The following is a 13,715-nucleotide window of genomic DNA, read 5'->3' as shown; positions in this document are numbered from 1 at the left end:
GATTAGAAGAGAGGAGACATGGAGGCAGAAGTAGATAGTCTATTGGCCAAATTTCAGATGGAGGTGGATGGCATTCCACCACCCTCACCCACCTTATTGATGGGACATCACACTGAAGGGGAGCGTAGGCAATTACTGTCAGTGACACAAATACATCCAGAGATTGTTGAAGAAGAGAGAATTGAGCATAGGGCCACCCCTACCTAGGAGGACATAGTTACAAGAACCACGGAGGGAGGCGTACCAAAGAGTTCCACCTATGGATCTGGAGCATCGATGCATCGGTTCCTGACAAAGTTGGAGGCCATGACGATGGCCATACAATGTATGGAAGACCTCTTGAGAGAGTTAGACAAGGGGCCAGTTATCATAGCAGCAGAAACACTCCTTAGATTCATGGCAAATGAGTGTGAAAGGGAATTCATGGAACGCCTCACAACCCAAAGACGGTCAGAGATTAAAACAGAAGAGATGCTAGAGGCATGAAGCACGCCACACATTTTCATAGGTAACACAGGGAGGATGAGTACTCTTTCCATGATAGAGAAGACAATTTGAGCAAGATTCCTACAACTGCAACAAATAAAATGGACAACTCAAAAGGCGGAAGGGGTGCATACTTATTATATTAGAGTGACAGGCAGCCTTACAGGTGAGAGTGGGGGAGTTGTAGAACGAGATAGCACAAGAAAAGATAGCTCACTGAGAAAAGGAAGAGCAACTAGCAGCCTCTCAGAAGGATCTGATGGATGCCTTCAGACTACTGAAGGCAGCACGAGAAAAAGAAAATGGTAGCAGACCAGTACCTCATGCTCGTTTGCCAGTAAACTCCATGTGCCACATCTTCTGCCTCTCCAAAGACATCCTCTCACCTTCCCTCCCCGTAGACTTTTATTTTTTTTATTTTTATTTAGTGGGGTGGGGGAGGGGGATGATGTAGACAACAATTATGTCACTAGTAATTAAATAATTCTTTTGTTAGTAAACTTGGTGTCGATTGCTGACAGTTGGCAGACTTGACCAACCGTCAAACATTATTTGTATTGAGGTCAGAACAACTTATGGTGTTGATTGTACGAAGATACTATGCTATGAAAAGATCTATTATTCTGTCATATATTGCACTATGTTTTTTATGTGTTATCTCTGAGTTACTCATGTTATGTTACTTATGATTTGAAGTTTATTAATGTCCATTTGGATGTTACAGTTGCATTGTACGGAACAACACATCCATAGGCAGTAAATAATGGCTTCCAAAAACCTCTAGGTCAAATGACCCCTCTCTAATATGTGACATCGTTCTCACTAATTGGGATCAGATGCAGCCCTTCCATAAAGATGAGCCCTTGTATTACATGTGGCCTTTGTATGGCATATAGGCGCCTTGGAGTGTCATCATCCCAATGATGCCCTTCCAGCTACAACCCCTGAAGATAATCTACTTCTACACATAATATCTCTATTGCTCATTGGCTTTATTTTATTGATTTGTATCGAACTCCTAGGTCCTTGAGCTTGATGTCTCAAATGAAAAAAAAATTAGGTTACCAAGGTTTTCCTCCCACTACTAAGAACCTCTCAGGTTTGCATCTGATGAGCTAGTTGCACTAAAAGACTTCTTCAATATCTTAGCTTTCAATACCAACCAATATAAATACATGTTTTTCCCAAGGCTGGCCTCAAGGAAATTACCCCCATAACAAATTTGGCCTAAGCATATCCTAGTCAACCGAGTACCACTGTGTAAAAAATATTAACAATTATATTTATTATGCATTCAATACTTCAATTTAGTTGTTTAAAAACACCAGCAAATAGGAGAGCTGACCCAACTCCTAATTGAGGACAACACAGTTTCAACACATACACTACAAGAAGCACAAACATTTGACTCAGAGTTGATGATTGATTTTTGTCCACCACATCCTTTGCCATCAGATGAAATACTTCAAGGTAGAAGAAATTTGCATTTCTATTTGTAAGTTGTAATTTTTTTGTTCCAATTTACAACTGCTATCCATATTTTGTATAATGTTTATTTAAACTAATGTGTCTATAGCAGTTATATAAAAGAATGTTGAGGACATTTGGCCAGTTGACCTTGACAAAACCAATGGTAACTCAGAATTGCTAACTAACTAATGCAATGGAGCCACTTGATGAGAAAGAGTTTGATACTTAGAATGGCCATTGTATTTGATGCAAAGCAATTGAATCAATTTTGGATGGACTATAATGTTGGAGCTTCATCATCAAGAACTGCAGCCCCCTAGAGGAGTGTACTTAATAATAATTGTAGCCTCATTGGCTCCATCTGCTTTATATTTCACTGTAGTTTGCAATTTTGTGGCTTGACATTCACATATTGCAGTTTGTGATTAATTTTGAAGATTTGAACTTTAAATGGAAACTATGAAGTAACATACCATATAGCCAAGTCACAAGGTTCAAATTTGAATTCAAATTCGTCAATCATTAAATTCGAATGAAATTCGGCAAAGGTAAAAGTTCAGAAAAAATAATTTGACAAAGTTTTAGTTATATATATTTATATATTTTTAAATATTACTAATATATCCACGATATTGTTAAAATAGTTTAACATTGTTAAATAATTTAACTAACTCAATATCAATTTAAAATAAAATAATATATATTAAATTACAGTATTATATTATATATCATCAAATTCGAATGACATTTGGAAAGAGTTAAAATTTGCTGAAATTTGAATCAAAAGGATGAAATTCGCCGAATCCTCTGACTTAGCTATACAGTATGCACTGTAAGCAATGATCTCAATAGAAAGAGGAAAACCATATTTCAAAAATAATGGTGTTTACTTTCCTTAACTTTCTCTGTATTTCTCTATGTGCAATTAGGATAGCTTTAAGATTTAAAAACATGAAGTATTCCTCTCTTTTGTTGATTTCTCAGCAGTTTTGAGGTTCTTAATATTATTGAAAATATCACTCTTTTGGTTTCCTGTGATATTACCTATAAAGTATTTGCTTCTATGCTTACACATTTAAAATAAATCAAAAATTTAGGGGTTTTCAAAATCGATAACTCTTTATGTTTAAATAAACCATATATCAACTTATTATTGTTCTAGTCACATGATTTTTAAGAACATAATTTACAGTAAAGAAACATCATATTTGTCAATGACCTGACCACAGCAACTGCTACAAATCCTCTCCAAAATAATATCTAACTCCTGTTTTCACTAGTTTTGTCCATCCCATTTGATCTCCATACAAACCCTTTCTTTTTAATCTATCCAGGCAATTTCTGTAACATGTTGCATCCATCATTAAAACAAAATCTTAAAACTAATTAAATATGCTGCCTGCTATTAGAGTATTCTAATATAAACCAGTAATCTCTTCGCAAGTTGATGCATTAGTGTTGTGTGCTATAGGAATTCAAGAAATATATTGGGTCTGATACGTCACCTAAACTGAAAAATAGTGGGCAAAGAAATACGATACTATAAGGTCTGAATCCTCCACAAAGAAGCAAAGGTATCATGCAAGCTCTGAAGACCAACTCCTCCGTCAAGGGCGCCTGATATCAAGATGAGGAAGATTGAGATGTCATGTCATCCTCACAGCTTATTTTGCTACACTAGAGATGGAATAAAACCAATTCAAATATCAAATAACATATGGAGAAAGACAAGCCATGTAATGTTGCAATTTGGTAGAAAAGCTAAAATTCCCATGCATAAATAAAACGTAAACTCATAAATTCGGATGCAAAATGAATTTTAAATAGTCCTGAGATATTTGACACTTCGACTGAGATGACTGACCAATTTCAAATGAAATTTATATATACTTCAGGCATTCTAGGAACCAGGTTCACAAGTTGTGCTGCATGGACCCGGAGCATATAAAATACTTGTCTTAAATTCAACAAAAGAGAAGCTTGGAGAACAGTACGCAGTTGATCATAAAGGAAGCATCTTTCTTCATAATTAATCCTCCCCTCTGAAAATGATGATGGTCCTAGTTAATTGCATTTACCAGATACCTTTATTTTTATGATAAGAGGCTCCAGAAAAAATACAAGTAACAAAAATGCTGAGCAGCATAGAAAATTATACTGACCACCACATAGTTGCGCCATGCTAAGACATCTGATCTCATGGACAAAGCTCTGTCTATGCCATTTACCAGTTCTCTATATGCACTGTTAACTAGCTCCACAGCTCCATGAACACTGAGAAAATGCTCTTGCTTCTGTTTGCCAATTATATCTACAGCTGCTGTCATCAGAGGCCCCAAATACAGAAATGCAGTCAAGCTGAGAGGAAAGAAAACTGCTCGCCACTGTTTCAGAAACATAAATTGAGATCAAAAAATGTATCAGACTCTAACTCAAGTCTCAATACGTGTCCTTCAATGTGATTCCAGAACATTACCATCAAAATCAGAAAATATACACTTCTCAAAATTAAGACATAATGCTCATATTAACAATATTCATACAACATGCGAACAAGTATGACATTGCAATTAATATCATTTAGCTTAAAATATATTCTAAAAGATATTACAACTTAATAAGTCAAAATATGTATGGATAGAGAAACATCACCAGATGATCTAGTTTAAATCCATATACACTCAAGAAAGAAGTGATATGTGTCCTTCCAGAGTCCCAAACCTGAGCCAGATTCATTCCATCAGCAATCATTTAAATATTTATACAAACAACAGTCAATAACATTTGAAAGTTGAATTTCATCTTTGTTTATTTACAAACTAATAAATCCAAGAATAGGATCAATGTCAATGAAATAGTTGCAAATCCATAAACACTCAAGAAAGAAGTGATATGTGTCCTTTCAGGGTACCGAACCTGAGCCAGATTCATTCCATCAGCAATCATTTAAATATTTATACAAACAACAGTCAATAACATTTGAAAGTTGAATTTCATCTTTGTTCATTTACAAAATAATAAATCCAGGAATAGGATCAATGTCAATGAAATAGTTGCAACCGGAAGCCATGGGCTTAAATGAAATGACAACGAATGGGAGATTAAGAGTAAAACAATGTTTATAAATTTTAAAGCACGGCATTGCAACCAAATTTCTTTATCAAATCAATATCACAAGTGTAAGATATTCACAATTATTATGCAACTGATCAAATTTTCAAGACCTAAAGGACATAGGTTTATGCTAATTATACAATTCAAACAATATAAGATAATGGAAAAAGCAGTCCTAGTGTGGAATGTGTTCTGGGGTTTTCACACCATCACCCCATTGTAAATGGGGGCCTCCTTTTGTCTCTTGGTCTTGTCCTTTTGGTTTTAGTCCTTGGTAGTATTGGGCTCAGTCTTTTAAGGTCCCCTCTTTCAAATGAGAATTGGTAAAATTGGCCAAATCTGGAAAGTCTTATCCATATGACTCTGAGAATGGAAATTGTTTGCTTGTTTGAGAATTGAATGTATTGACATACTATTTTTTAGTTTGTCTATTTTTAGTAAGTCTATTTTTAGTAAGTCTCACTGCCTCCAAGATTGACCTTGTTTTGACTTTGGAACAACTTACTATTTTTAGAAAATCTATTTTTAGTAAGTCTATTTTTAGTAAATTTCACTGCCTCCCAGATTGACCTTGTTTTGACTTTGAAACAACTTACTATTTTTAGAAAAATCTAATTTTAGTAAGTCTATTTTTAGTAAATTTCACTACCTCCCGAATTGAACTTGTTTTGACTTTGGGACAACTTACTATTTTTAGAAAGTCTAATTTTGGTCGGTTGATTTCGGCAACCAGTGAGCTCTGGTTGATAAAGAGCCAAACGAGTACCTGTTTCTATATCCAAAAGAATGAGCAAGCACGACAGTCAATCAAAAAAATGGTTAAGTCCGGAATCACCCTCGAAATATCCAAAAGTGGAAAGGCATGAAAACATCAAGAAAAATGGTTGTTGCGGAATTTTTCCATCATGGACAAAATCCATGATCACTCTAAAAATCCTGCCATGGAGAAAAATGGTTGTTGCGGAATTCTTCCATCATAGACAAAATCCATGACCACTCAAAAAATCCTGCCATGACGAAAAATGGTTGTTGCAGAATTCTTCCGTCATGGACAAAATCCACAATCTCTCATAAAATCCCACCTTGGAGAAAAATGGTTGCTGCGGAATTCTTCCATCATGGACAAAATCCATGACCACTCAATTTTACACTTGTAAGAAAATTAGAAATCTTGGAAAAAATGGCTAAGTGTTGGAAATTCCTCCTTCATGGAAGAAAAAATGCTAAGTGTTGTAAATTTGTCCTTCATGGAAGAAAAATGGAAAGCGTTTGAAACTTCTCCTTCGTGGAAGAAAAATAGAAGGTGTTTGAAACTTCTCCTTCATGGAAAAAATAAAAATTCGAAGTGTTGGAAATTTGTCCTTCATGGAAGAAAAAATGGCTAAGTGTTGGAAATTCCTCCTTCATGGAAGAAAAAATTCTAAGTGTTGAAAACTTTCTCCTTCATGGAAGAAAAATGACAAGTGTTGGAAGTTTATCCTTCATGGAAGAAAAAATGGCCAAGTTTCTGAAAATTTTGCCTTATGGAAGAGAAATGGCTAAGTGTTTGAAATATCTCCTCCATGAAAAATGAAAAAGGATTAAGTCTTGGAAATTCCTAACCAGATCTCAAAATTCAGCCTCTTCAAGTGTGCACCCAAGACTAGAAAAATGATTGATGATGATAAACAAAAAGGGGGAATTCTTCAAAAAATTAAGAAAAGATGTAACAGTGAATTTAAAGCATTTGAAGAGAAAGAAGGAGAAAGGCTCTAGTTCTAGGAATTCAGAAAGACGCTCAAATCCAAAATTTTAGTACCAAGATCAAAGTACTAAGTGTTCCGGTCCTAGACAATCAAAGTTCAAAGATGAAAGTTCAAATCCAAGAATCCAAGTGCAAGGGATTCCAATCCATTTTAGGGAGATAAATTTCCAAGCAAGTACATGGAAGACAAGAATATTCAAGAAGAGATTTTCAGAAAAGTTAGTCAAAGTTGGATCTTAGTTAAAATTATGCAGTTGGAAAAGGCTCAAGCTTACATGGCCTCCATCATCATTTCATGGCATCCAATTATCTTTGATGAGGAACTAAGGTCTCCAAGTCAAACTTATATGCATTCAAAGAATGGAATGAAGAATAACTTATTCAAGGAAGATTGCGCATTTATCAAGTAATGGACATGCATAGTGGATATTTATTGCACCCCACTCTCTTTTTGTGCAAGCATGCATAGTGGGAATTCATTACCCACTATGGTAGTGGATTTCTTATTGCATTAATGTAGATTCCTTTTCTTTACCCTAACCCTAATTAGGGCTGATATGGCACGATCTTGGCCATCGGTTAATATGATCATCCGAGCCACCCGTTGTAATCGAGAACCTATATAAAGGCCTCATTTCTCATTTGCAAGGGGGGGTTTTTATGAGATTGTTGCTATGAGCTACTGAGATAATAAAGTTTTCATTGGAGCTTGGTGAATACTTGATGTGTCTTAGTGCTTGCTTGTTCTCTTAAATTCCTTCAATTAGATTAAGTTTAGCCTAGTTAATGTGTGGTGATTACAATGAAGAATATGATGGTGTATTGATGAATTCCTTTAGTTCATAATTTTGACATTTTAGTGATTTTAACTCACAGTGCAAAGTTAGCCTAAACCCCTTTCGTGCATATGCTTAACTTCTATCATTCGTATACATTGTTATTTATGATGGTGTATGCGGCGGTATGAAAATCTTTGGCATAACCCTTAAATATTGCACCAGTTCATGTGTAGTTGTATAACTTGGCAAAGCGGAGCTCGGTTATTTGAGGAATTTGTCCACTAGAGTACTATTTATTGTCATCACTACCCTTAGGATTAGAATAAAATTCCTGAACCCTATCCTATTTAAATTTTGCATATTTTGTGAAAACTCCGAAAGTATTTCATTGCAAAACCTTAAGATAGCTCCCACATCCAGTATGGCTTGAAATGAATCTGAATAAACATGTAAGGCCCCTTGTGATCATCAACAAATCACATTAACCACCGATCATTACCACAGTAAAGACCTAGCATTAAAGGAACCTTGAAGTCATCATATGATCTTCTAGCAATCTTACCATACACGAAACTTTATTCAAGAGAGGATAAGATATTTCAATATTTTGTTCTATTGTTTGGTGGGTCATAAAACACACATCAACAAAATGCTCCAATAGGAGAGGTCTTGTGCGCCAAATCGGTTTTTTGTGTGGTAGTCACTAGAAAATATTTCTTTACCTTCTTTTTATATAATTGATATCTCCATTATCTTACTCCGATTGTTGGTGTCCAATCTACAGGCAGTAATCTAGAAACTTTTTATGTCAATTTTCCAAGCCTCTCGCAGAATTTAATTTGAAAGAAGATTCTTCAAGAAATGTGTAAGGTCTGTCATCCTTAGTCAAACCTAGGCAATAATGGCAAATTATTAGAGGCCGACCTAGGATATCATTATTAAAAGATAAAGATGTTGAAGATTGTAGCTGCGATAGAGATCTTTATCTCTAATTTTATGAGATAGAAATATGTTTACTATGACCATTATAGTCATCTTCAGCTGAAAGAGATATTTGTGATTATATTTAAGTTTAAATTATGTAAAAAGACATGTGTCATACGTCATGGGAAGAGGCATGCATATCGTAATATCAAGTATTGTATATGTGAAAATATGAAGGGTCTTACTTTCGGGATTCAAAGAGACCATCGTGTGAAAGATGAGGCTCGGTTACCGGGTACTGCTGTTTAGGCCCGGGTCCTAGTACTAGTACAATTTTGGTACTAGTTCTTCTAGGGTACTTCATGGGTTCTCTATGGGTTCTTCATAGAAGGACACACAACGAACGTGGGCATCCAAGAAGTACCCCAAGCCAGTAGATCAGTTTATGTATGTATTTCTGATTTGTTCATCAACATGCTCTTTGTATCAGCTTTAGATAGTGTCTTGCAACAGCTTGCTAATATTATTCAAGTTTAAATTGGTCTATGCAATGGCCTTACTTTATGATAGTAGTGAACAGCAATCTACTTCAATTCATTTGAAGGTCGGGGATTGATTTTTTTAAATTTGAAGATCTAAGTATATTATTATTGGTAGATTTGTATAATCCATGTATCTAAACTATGTATTAGAACCCGAAACGACAACTTAGAGATGAGGACTCTTATGCAATCTATTTATATGATTGCTTGGTATACTGTAATCAAGCAAGTGGAAAGCATTGTACTCAAAACATTTTATATCAATAAAAACCATATTTTGCTGATATGGTTGGGTTTTTCCCTTCAAGTGGAAGGGTTTTCCCAGATAAATTCTCGTGTCTTTTGTACCCATCTTATGCTCTTCTTTGTTGTTGTTTATCTTTATTTTCTAGGTCCAAACTTCACATGGTATCAGAGCTAGGTTGGGTAGAGGAGAAAATATCATTTGTACAAAAGTGAAGGAGAGAAAGGTGATAGTTGTTTTTAGTTTGAATTGAAGATCATTTTTTATCTATAGTCGCCACATGCTTTCTAATAGGAATGAGCTATTGAACTCCTTGTCAGTTTTTTTTTTTGTAATGTCCCTGTTTTTGGCAAGTCTCTACAATTGATGGAGTTAGCTCATCATAGCAACCCTCGTGAGCTGACAGGGTGTTTTGGGGGTCCAAATTGTGGACTTACTATTTTTAGTACGTCTATTTTTAGCAGTTGCTATTTTTGGCAGGGCGATGAGTGGCTTTGGCAGTTGGTCATCACCTGCAGTATATAAGGTTAATAATTGTATGAGCTCTTATTTATTCATTAATTATTGAAATGCATTACTATAATAATATTTATGTTATTATAATAATGACATTAAGAGATATTTCTAAAAAGTGTGTTGGAAAGTTTCAAGTGTTAAGTTCTTTTGGAAAACTTCCACAATGTCTGAAGATGAGTTTTTAAAGAAACTTTGGCCAACAAAGGATTATAAATAGGAGCTCATTTCATTGGGAAAAGCACGTTTGGATATTTATTTGTTTTGATTGTCTCTGTCGCTTTCTCTAAGTTTTCTGAATTGTGTGCCCTTGCTGAAGTATAAGGGTCACTCTGAAAATATCTATAGCAAATTGTTGTTGTTGTATAACAATTTGCCTTCTCCTACTGTGTTGTCTGTGTCTTAAGGAGATTGTTTCTCTGGAAGTGAGTTTGTGGATTTGTGGAATGAATTCACTGAGGAAATTATTATCAACTTCTTTTTGCATTTGGAGGGCTCAAACTAGGCATTATTGGTTACTGATTTACATCTGGAAGGCAGCGTTTATGTTGTTACTTGCATTATTGGTGATCCCTAAGCCAATTCATCTCTTTAGAAGCTGGGCGGTATCTTGTCTTGGACCTGCAATTCATAATTCTCAGCATGGAGACCTGAATATCAGTTGCAGGTGTGTTTTGGGAGGCCTGCGTTCAAGTTACTTGGACCTGCGATCTCCTATTTAGGCCTGTGATTCACCTATGAAGATCAGAATTTCATTCCTTAAGTGTGCAATTTAATTTACCAGGCCTACTGTAGAATTTCTGGGAAAAGTCGGCATTCAGTCTGCCAATGTGGACTGCAAAATCAAGCAACAGGTTTCACAAATAATTGAATCTGCTATTGATAGACATTTTGTTACTATTAATATAAACAAATCTTATTCTTCCAAGTTCATAGGTTGTGAGTTTTAAAGTAAATTCTAGTGTTATGTTTTATTGAGAAAAAATATTGCAATGCACAGCTCTACTTCACTATTGTTTCAGTATTTTAATATGATATGGAAAAGATGCAGAGATTTATATAAATCCATCATGGAAAAATAAGGTATCAAGCACAAACAATAGGGAAGGTGCATAGATCAAAGAGCATTAAATATACCCGCATTTCATTTACTTCACTGTAGAGTTGGGTTGTCAAGTGTTCGACAAAATGTCAAAAATCTGATTTGTGAGAAAAGTTGGTGAAATTGGAGTTGTTCAAATAATAGCCAAGCGAGGGTTTTTACAGTGGTATCAAAGCAATTTCCTGCCAACCTACAAAAATTGGTCTCCAAATCAATTGATAGTGGTCAGTGTTTGGTTAGAATTACCATTAGTATTTGATTTGTTATTTTCTATTCAGGATCACGGCTGATGATAGGAGATTTGTGTCGGGTATGCACTATACCCGAAAAGGATGTACTACTCCGCCTAGGGAAGGTGAGCTTGAAATATAGTTTGGTTATATTGGTAGTCCAGGTGGTTCAGGCAAGTCAAGAGTTAGAGGTGTTGATGTTGATAGAGAGGTTGTGCAAACATTTAGGAACTTGGCAGTTGGACAAAAGTAGATGACAGGTGTACTGCAGCAGTTGTCTAACACTCTGTAGCAGATAGCACTTCCTCGAGGATGGGGTAGGGAGAGAGCTCGAGATGTTTCTGTTGGTTCTCATAGATCTCGAGTTGAGGATAGAACCCGAGTTGGTGATAGGTACAGAGATGCAAATCGGGTTCGAGTTGAGGATCGTGGTGGATTAGGTAACAGGGCTGACATACACATTGTTAATCATGATAGGCCGCAGAAGCCCACGTTTTTTAGACCTGAGGTGGATGCAGTCAGTATTAAGTTTGAGGTGGCTCCTTTTGCTAATGACGTGGTGGCACACTTTATGGAGTGGCATGCTTTACCATAGGCTATTAAAGATCATTTGAATTTTGATAGGTTCCTGACTCAAAAACAAGAGCATTCCCGAGCAAGGTCGGCACCTGAGAGACAACAACCTCGGTAAGCTAAGTTACTGCAAGTTGCTAGTAAAATGACGTTGGAGGACTTTGATGGTATCAAGAGAGTTACAACTCGCGCGTGGATTCATAAGCTTGACACATATTTGGCTTTGCATCATATGTCAGAGGTGGATGCTATTAGATTTGGAGTGTTGCATTTGGATGGAGTTGCCCATGACTAGTGGTACCATGGGTTAGTTTCTTTGTAACATAATCAGATCACTTCCTATCAGGAGTTCGTGGATACTTGATCGAGAGATTTGATAGGAAGGATTCAAAGGTGTACTTTCGTGAGTTGGCTCAGTTGAAGCAGCCTGGTGGATTGGAGAGTTACATCCGTGAGTTCCAAGAGCTTTTAGTAATGGATTATGATATTTTGAAGCACAGATAGGTGATGTTATTTATGGAGGGATTGATTGAGCCACTCCGTGGATGGGTGAAGTCATTGGATCCATCTTCTCTACAGGTAGCAATGAGGAAGGCACAAGATTTGGAGTCCTCTTCTCGAACCAAGGTTGCTCCGAAATCTTCTACTCTTTTGCCCGATGATGAGCCCCCACCAGTTGTTGAGGACAAGGGTAAGTCAGTGGGGAGGTCTGATGATATTTCTAGAGAGGATTTGAGGAGGCGGCAGCTTTGCTATTGGTGCAAGGGGCCTTTCTCTAAAGGTCATACTTGTGCGTTGAGGCCGAAGGGAGTAGTGAATCGTGGTATGTGGGTTTACACTGATATGATTAAGGATGAGTCATCACAATAGTATAAGGATGTCAATGGATATGATCATACTGAGGATAGAGTTTATACTATGATGAGTATTTATAGTTTTGTATTTGACTCGCATATTCAGGATTTGCATCGGGTACAAAGTTGGTCTAAGCCAAAGCTAGATTGTCTGCAAGATGATTGGGTAGGTATAATGAAGGAGAGTGTGTTGAGATCTCCTATGGATTTGTTTGTTAGTGATGTTCTGAGTTTTACATCACCAGCATAGGTATTCGGTGTTATATTGCAGGTCATGTTATTGGTTCTGATGATGGTATTTGCATTCAGTTGGTATTGTGAGGACAGGGACATCACTTGCCTCTTATGGGATCCCGATGGAGGTTTTTGTATGATGTTGGATTGCTTGAGGACAAGCAATTTTGAGAAGGGAGGGTTGTAATGTCCCCGTTTTTGGCAAGTCTGTGCAGTTGATGGAGTTAGCTGATCATAGCAACCCTCATGAGCTAACAGGTGTTTTGGGGATCCCAATTGTGGACTTATTATTTTTAATAAGTCTATTTTGGTAGTGCAGTGGGTGGCTTTGGCAGTTGGTCATCACCTGCAGTGAATAAGGTTAATAATTGTATGGGCTCTTATTTATTCATTAATTATTAAGTTGCATTATTATAATAATATTTATGTTATTATAATAATGACATTAAGAGATATTTCTAAAAAGTGTGTTGGAAAGTTTCAAGTGTTGAGTTCTTTTGGGAAACTTCCACAATGTCTAAAGTGGAGTTTCTAAGGAAACTTTGGCCAACAAAAGATTATAAATAGGAGCTCATTTTATTGAAAAAAGCAAGCTTAGATATTTATTTATTCTTATTGCCTTTGTGGCTTTCTTTGAGTTTTCTGAATTGTGTGCCTTTGCTGAAGTATAAGGGTCATTCTGAGAATTTCTATAGCAAATTGTTGTTGTTGTTGTATTAACAATTTGCCTTCTCCTACTGTGTTGTCTGTGTCTAAGGAGACTGTTTTGCTGGGAGTGAATTTGTGGATCTGTGGAGTGAATTCATTGAGGGAATTATTATCAACTTGCTGTTGCATTTGGAGGGCTCGAACTGGGCATTATTGGTTACTGATTTACATCTGGAAGGCAGCGTTTATGTTGTTACT

General features: G+C 36.2%; 1 protein-coding gene across 7 annotated transcripts in view; it reads right to left on the bottom strand.

Annotated features, from left to right (window-relative positions):
• FACE2 (farnesylated protein-converting enzyme 2) overlaps positions 1–13,715 on the bottom strand; it is a 130,197-nt gene that overhangs the window by 90,573 nt on the left and 25,909 nt on the right. For all 7 annotated transcript variants that reach the window (XM_089811251.1, XM_089811256.1, XM_089811252.1 and 4 more), the window contains exons 2-4: positions 4,609–4,677; positions 4,119–4,340; positions 3,462–3,573 (exon numbers count right to left, since the gene is read on the bottom strand). In XM_089811251.1, coding sequence (XP_089667377.1) covers positions 3,462–3,573; positions 4,119–4,340; positions 4,609–4,677 — 403 coding nt within the window. The remainder of the gene's footprint in view (positions 1–3,461; positions 3,574–4,118; positions 4,341–4,608; positions 4,678–13,715) is intronic.

This window comes from Cupressus sempervirens, chromosome 11 (assembly GCF_028749045.1).
Source record: "Cupressus sempervirens isolate cs-2001-9-10 chromosome 11, ASM2874904v1, whole genome shotgun sequence".
NCBI lineage: Eukaryota > Viridiplantae > Streptophyta > Pinopsida > Cupressales > Cupressaceae > Cupressus > Cupressus sempervirens.
Note: the sequence above shows the minus strand (reverse complement) of the source record. Positions and strands in the feature narration are given on the sequence as shown.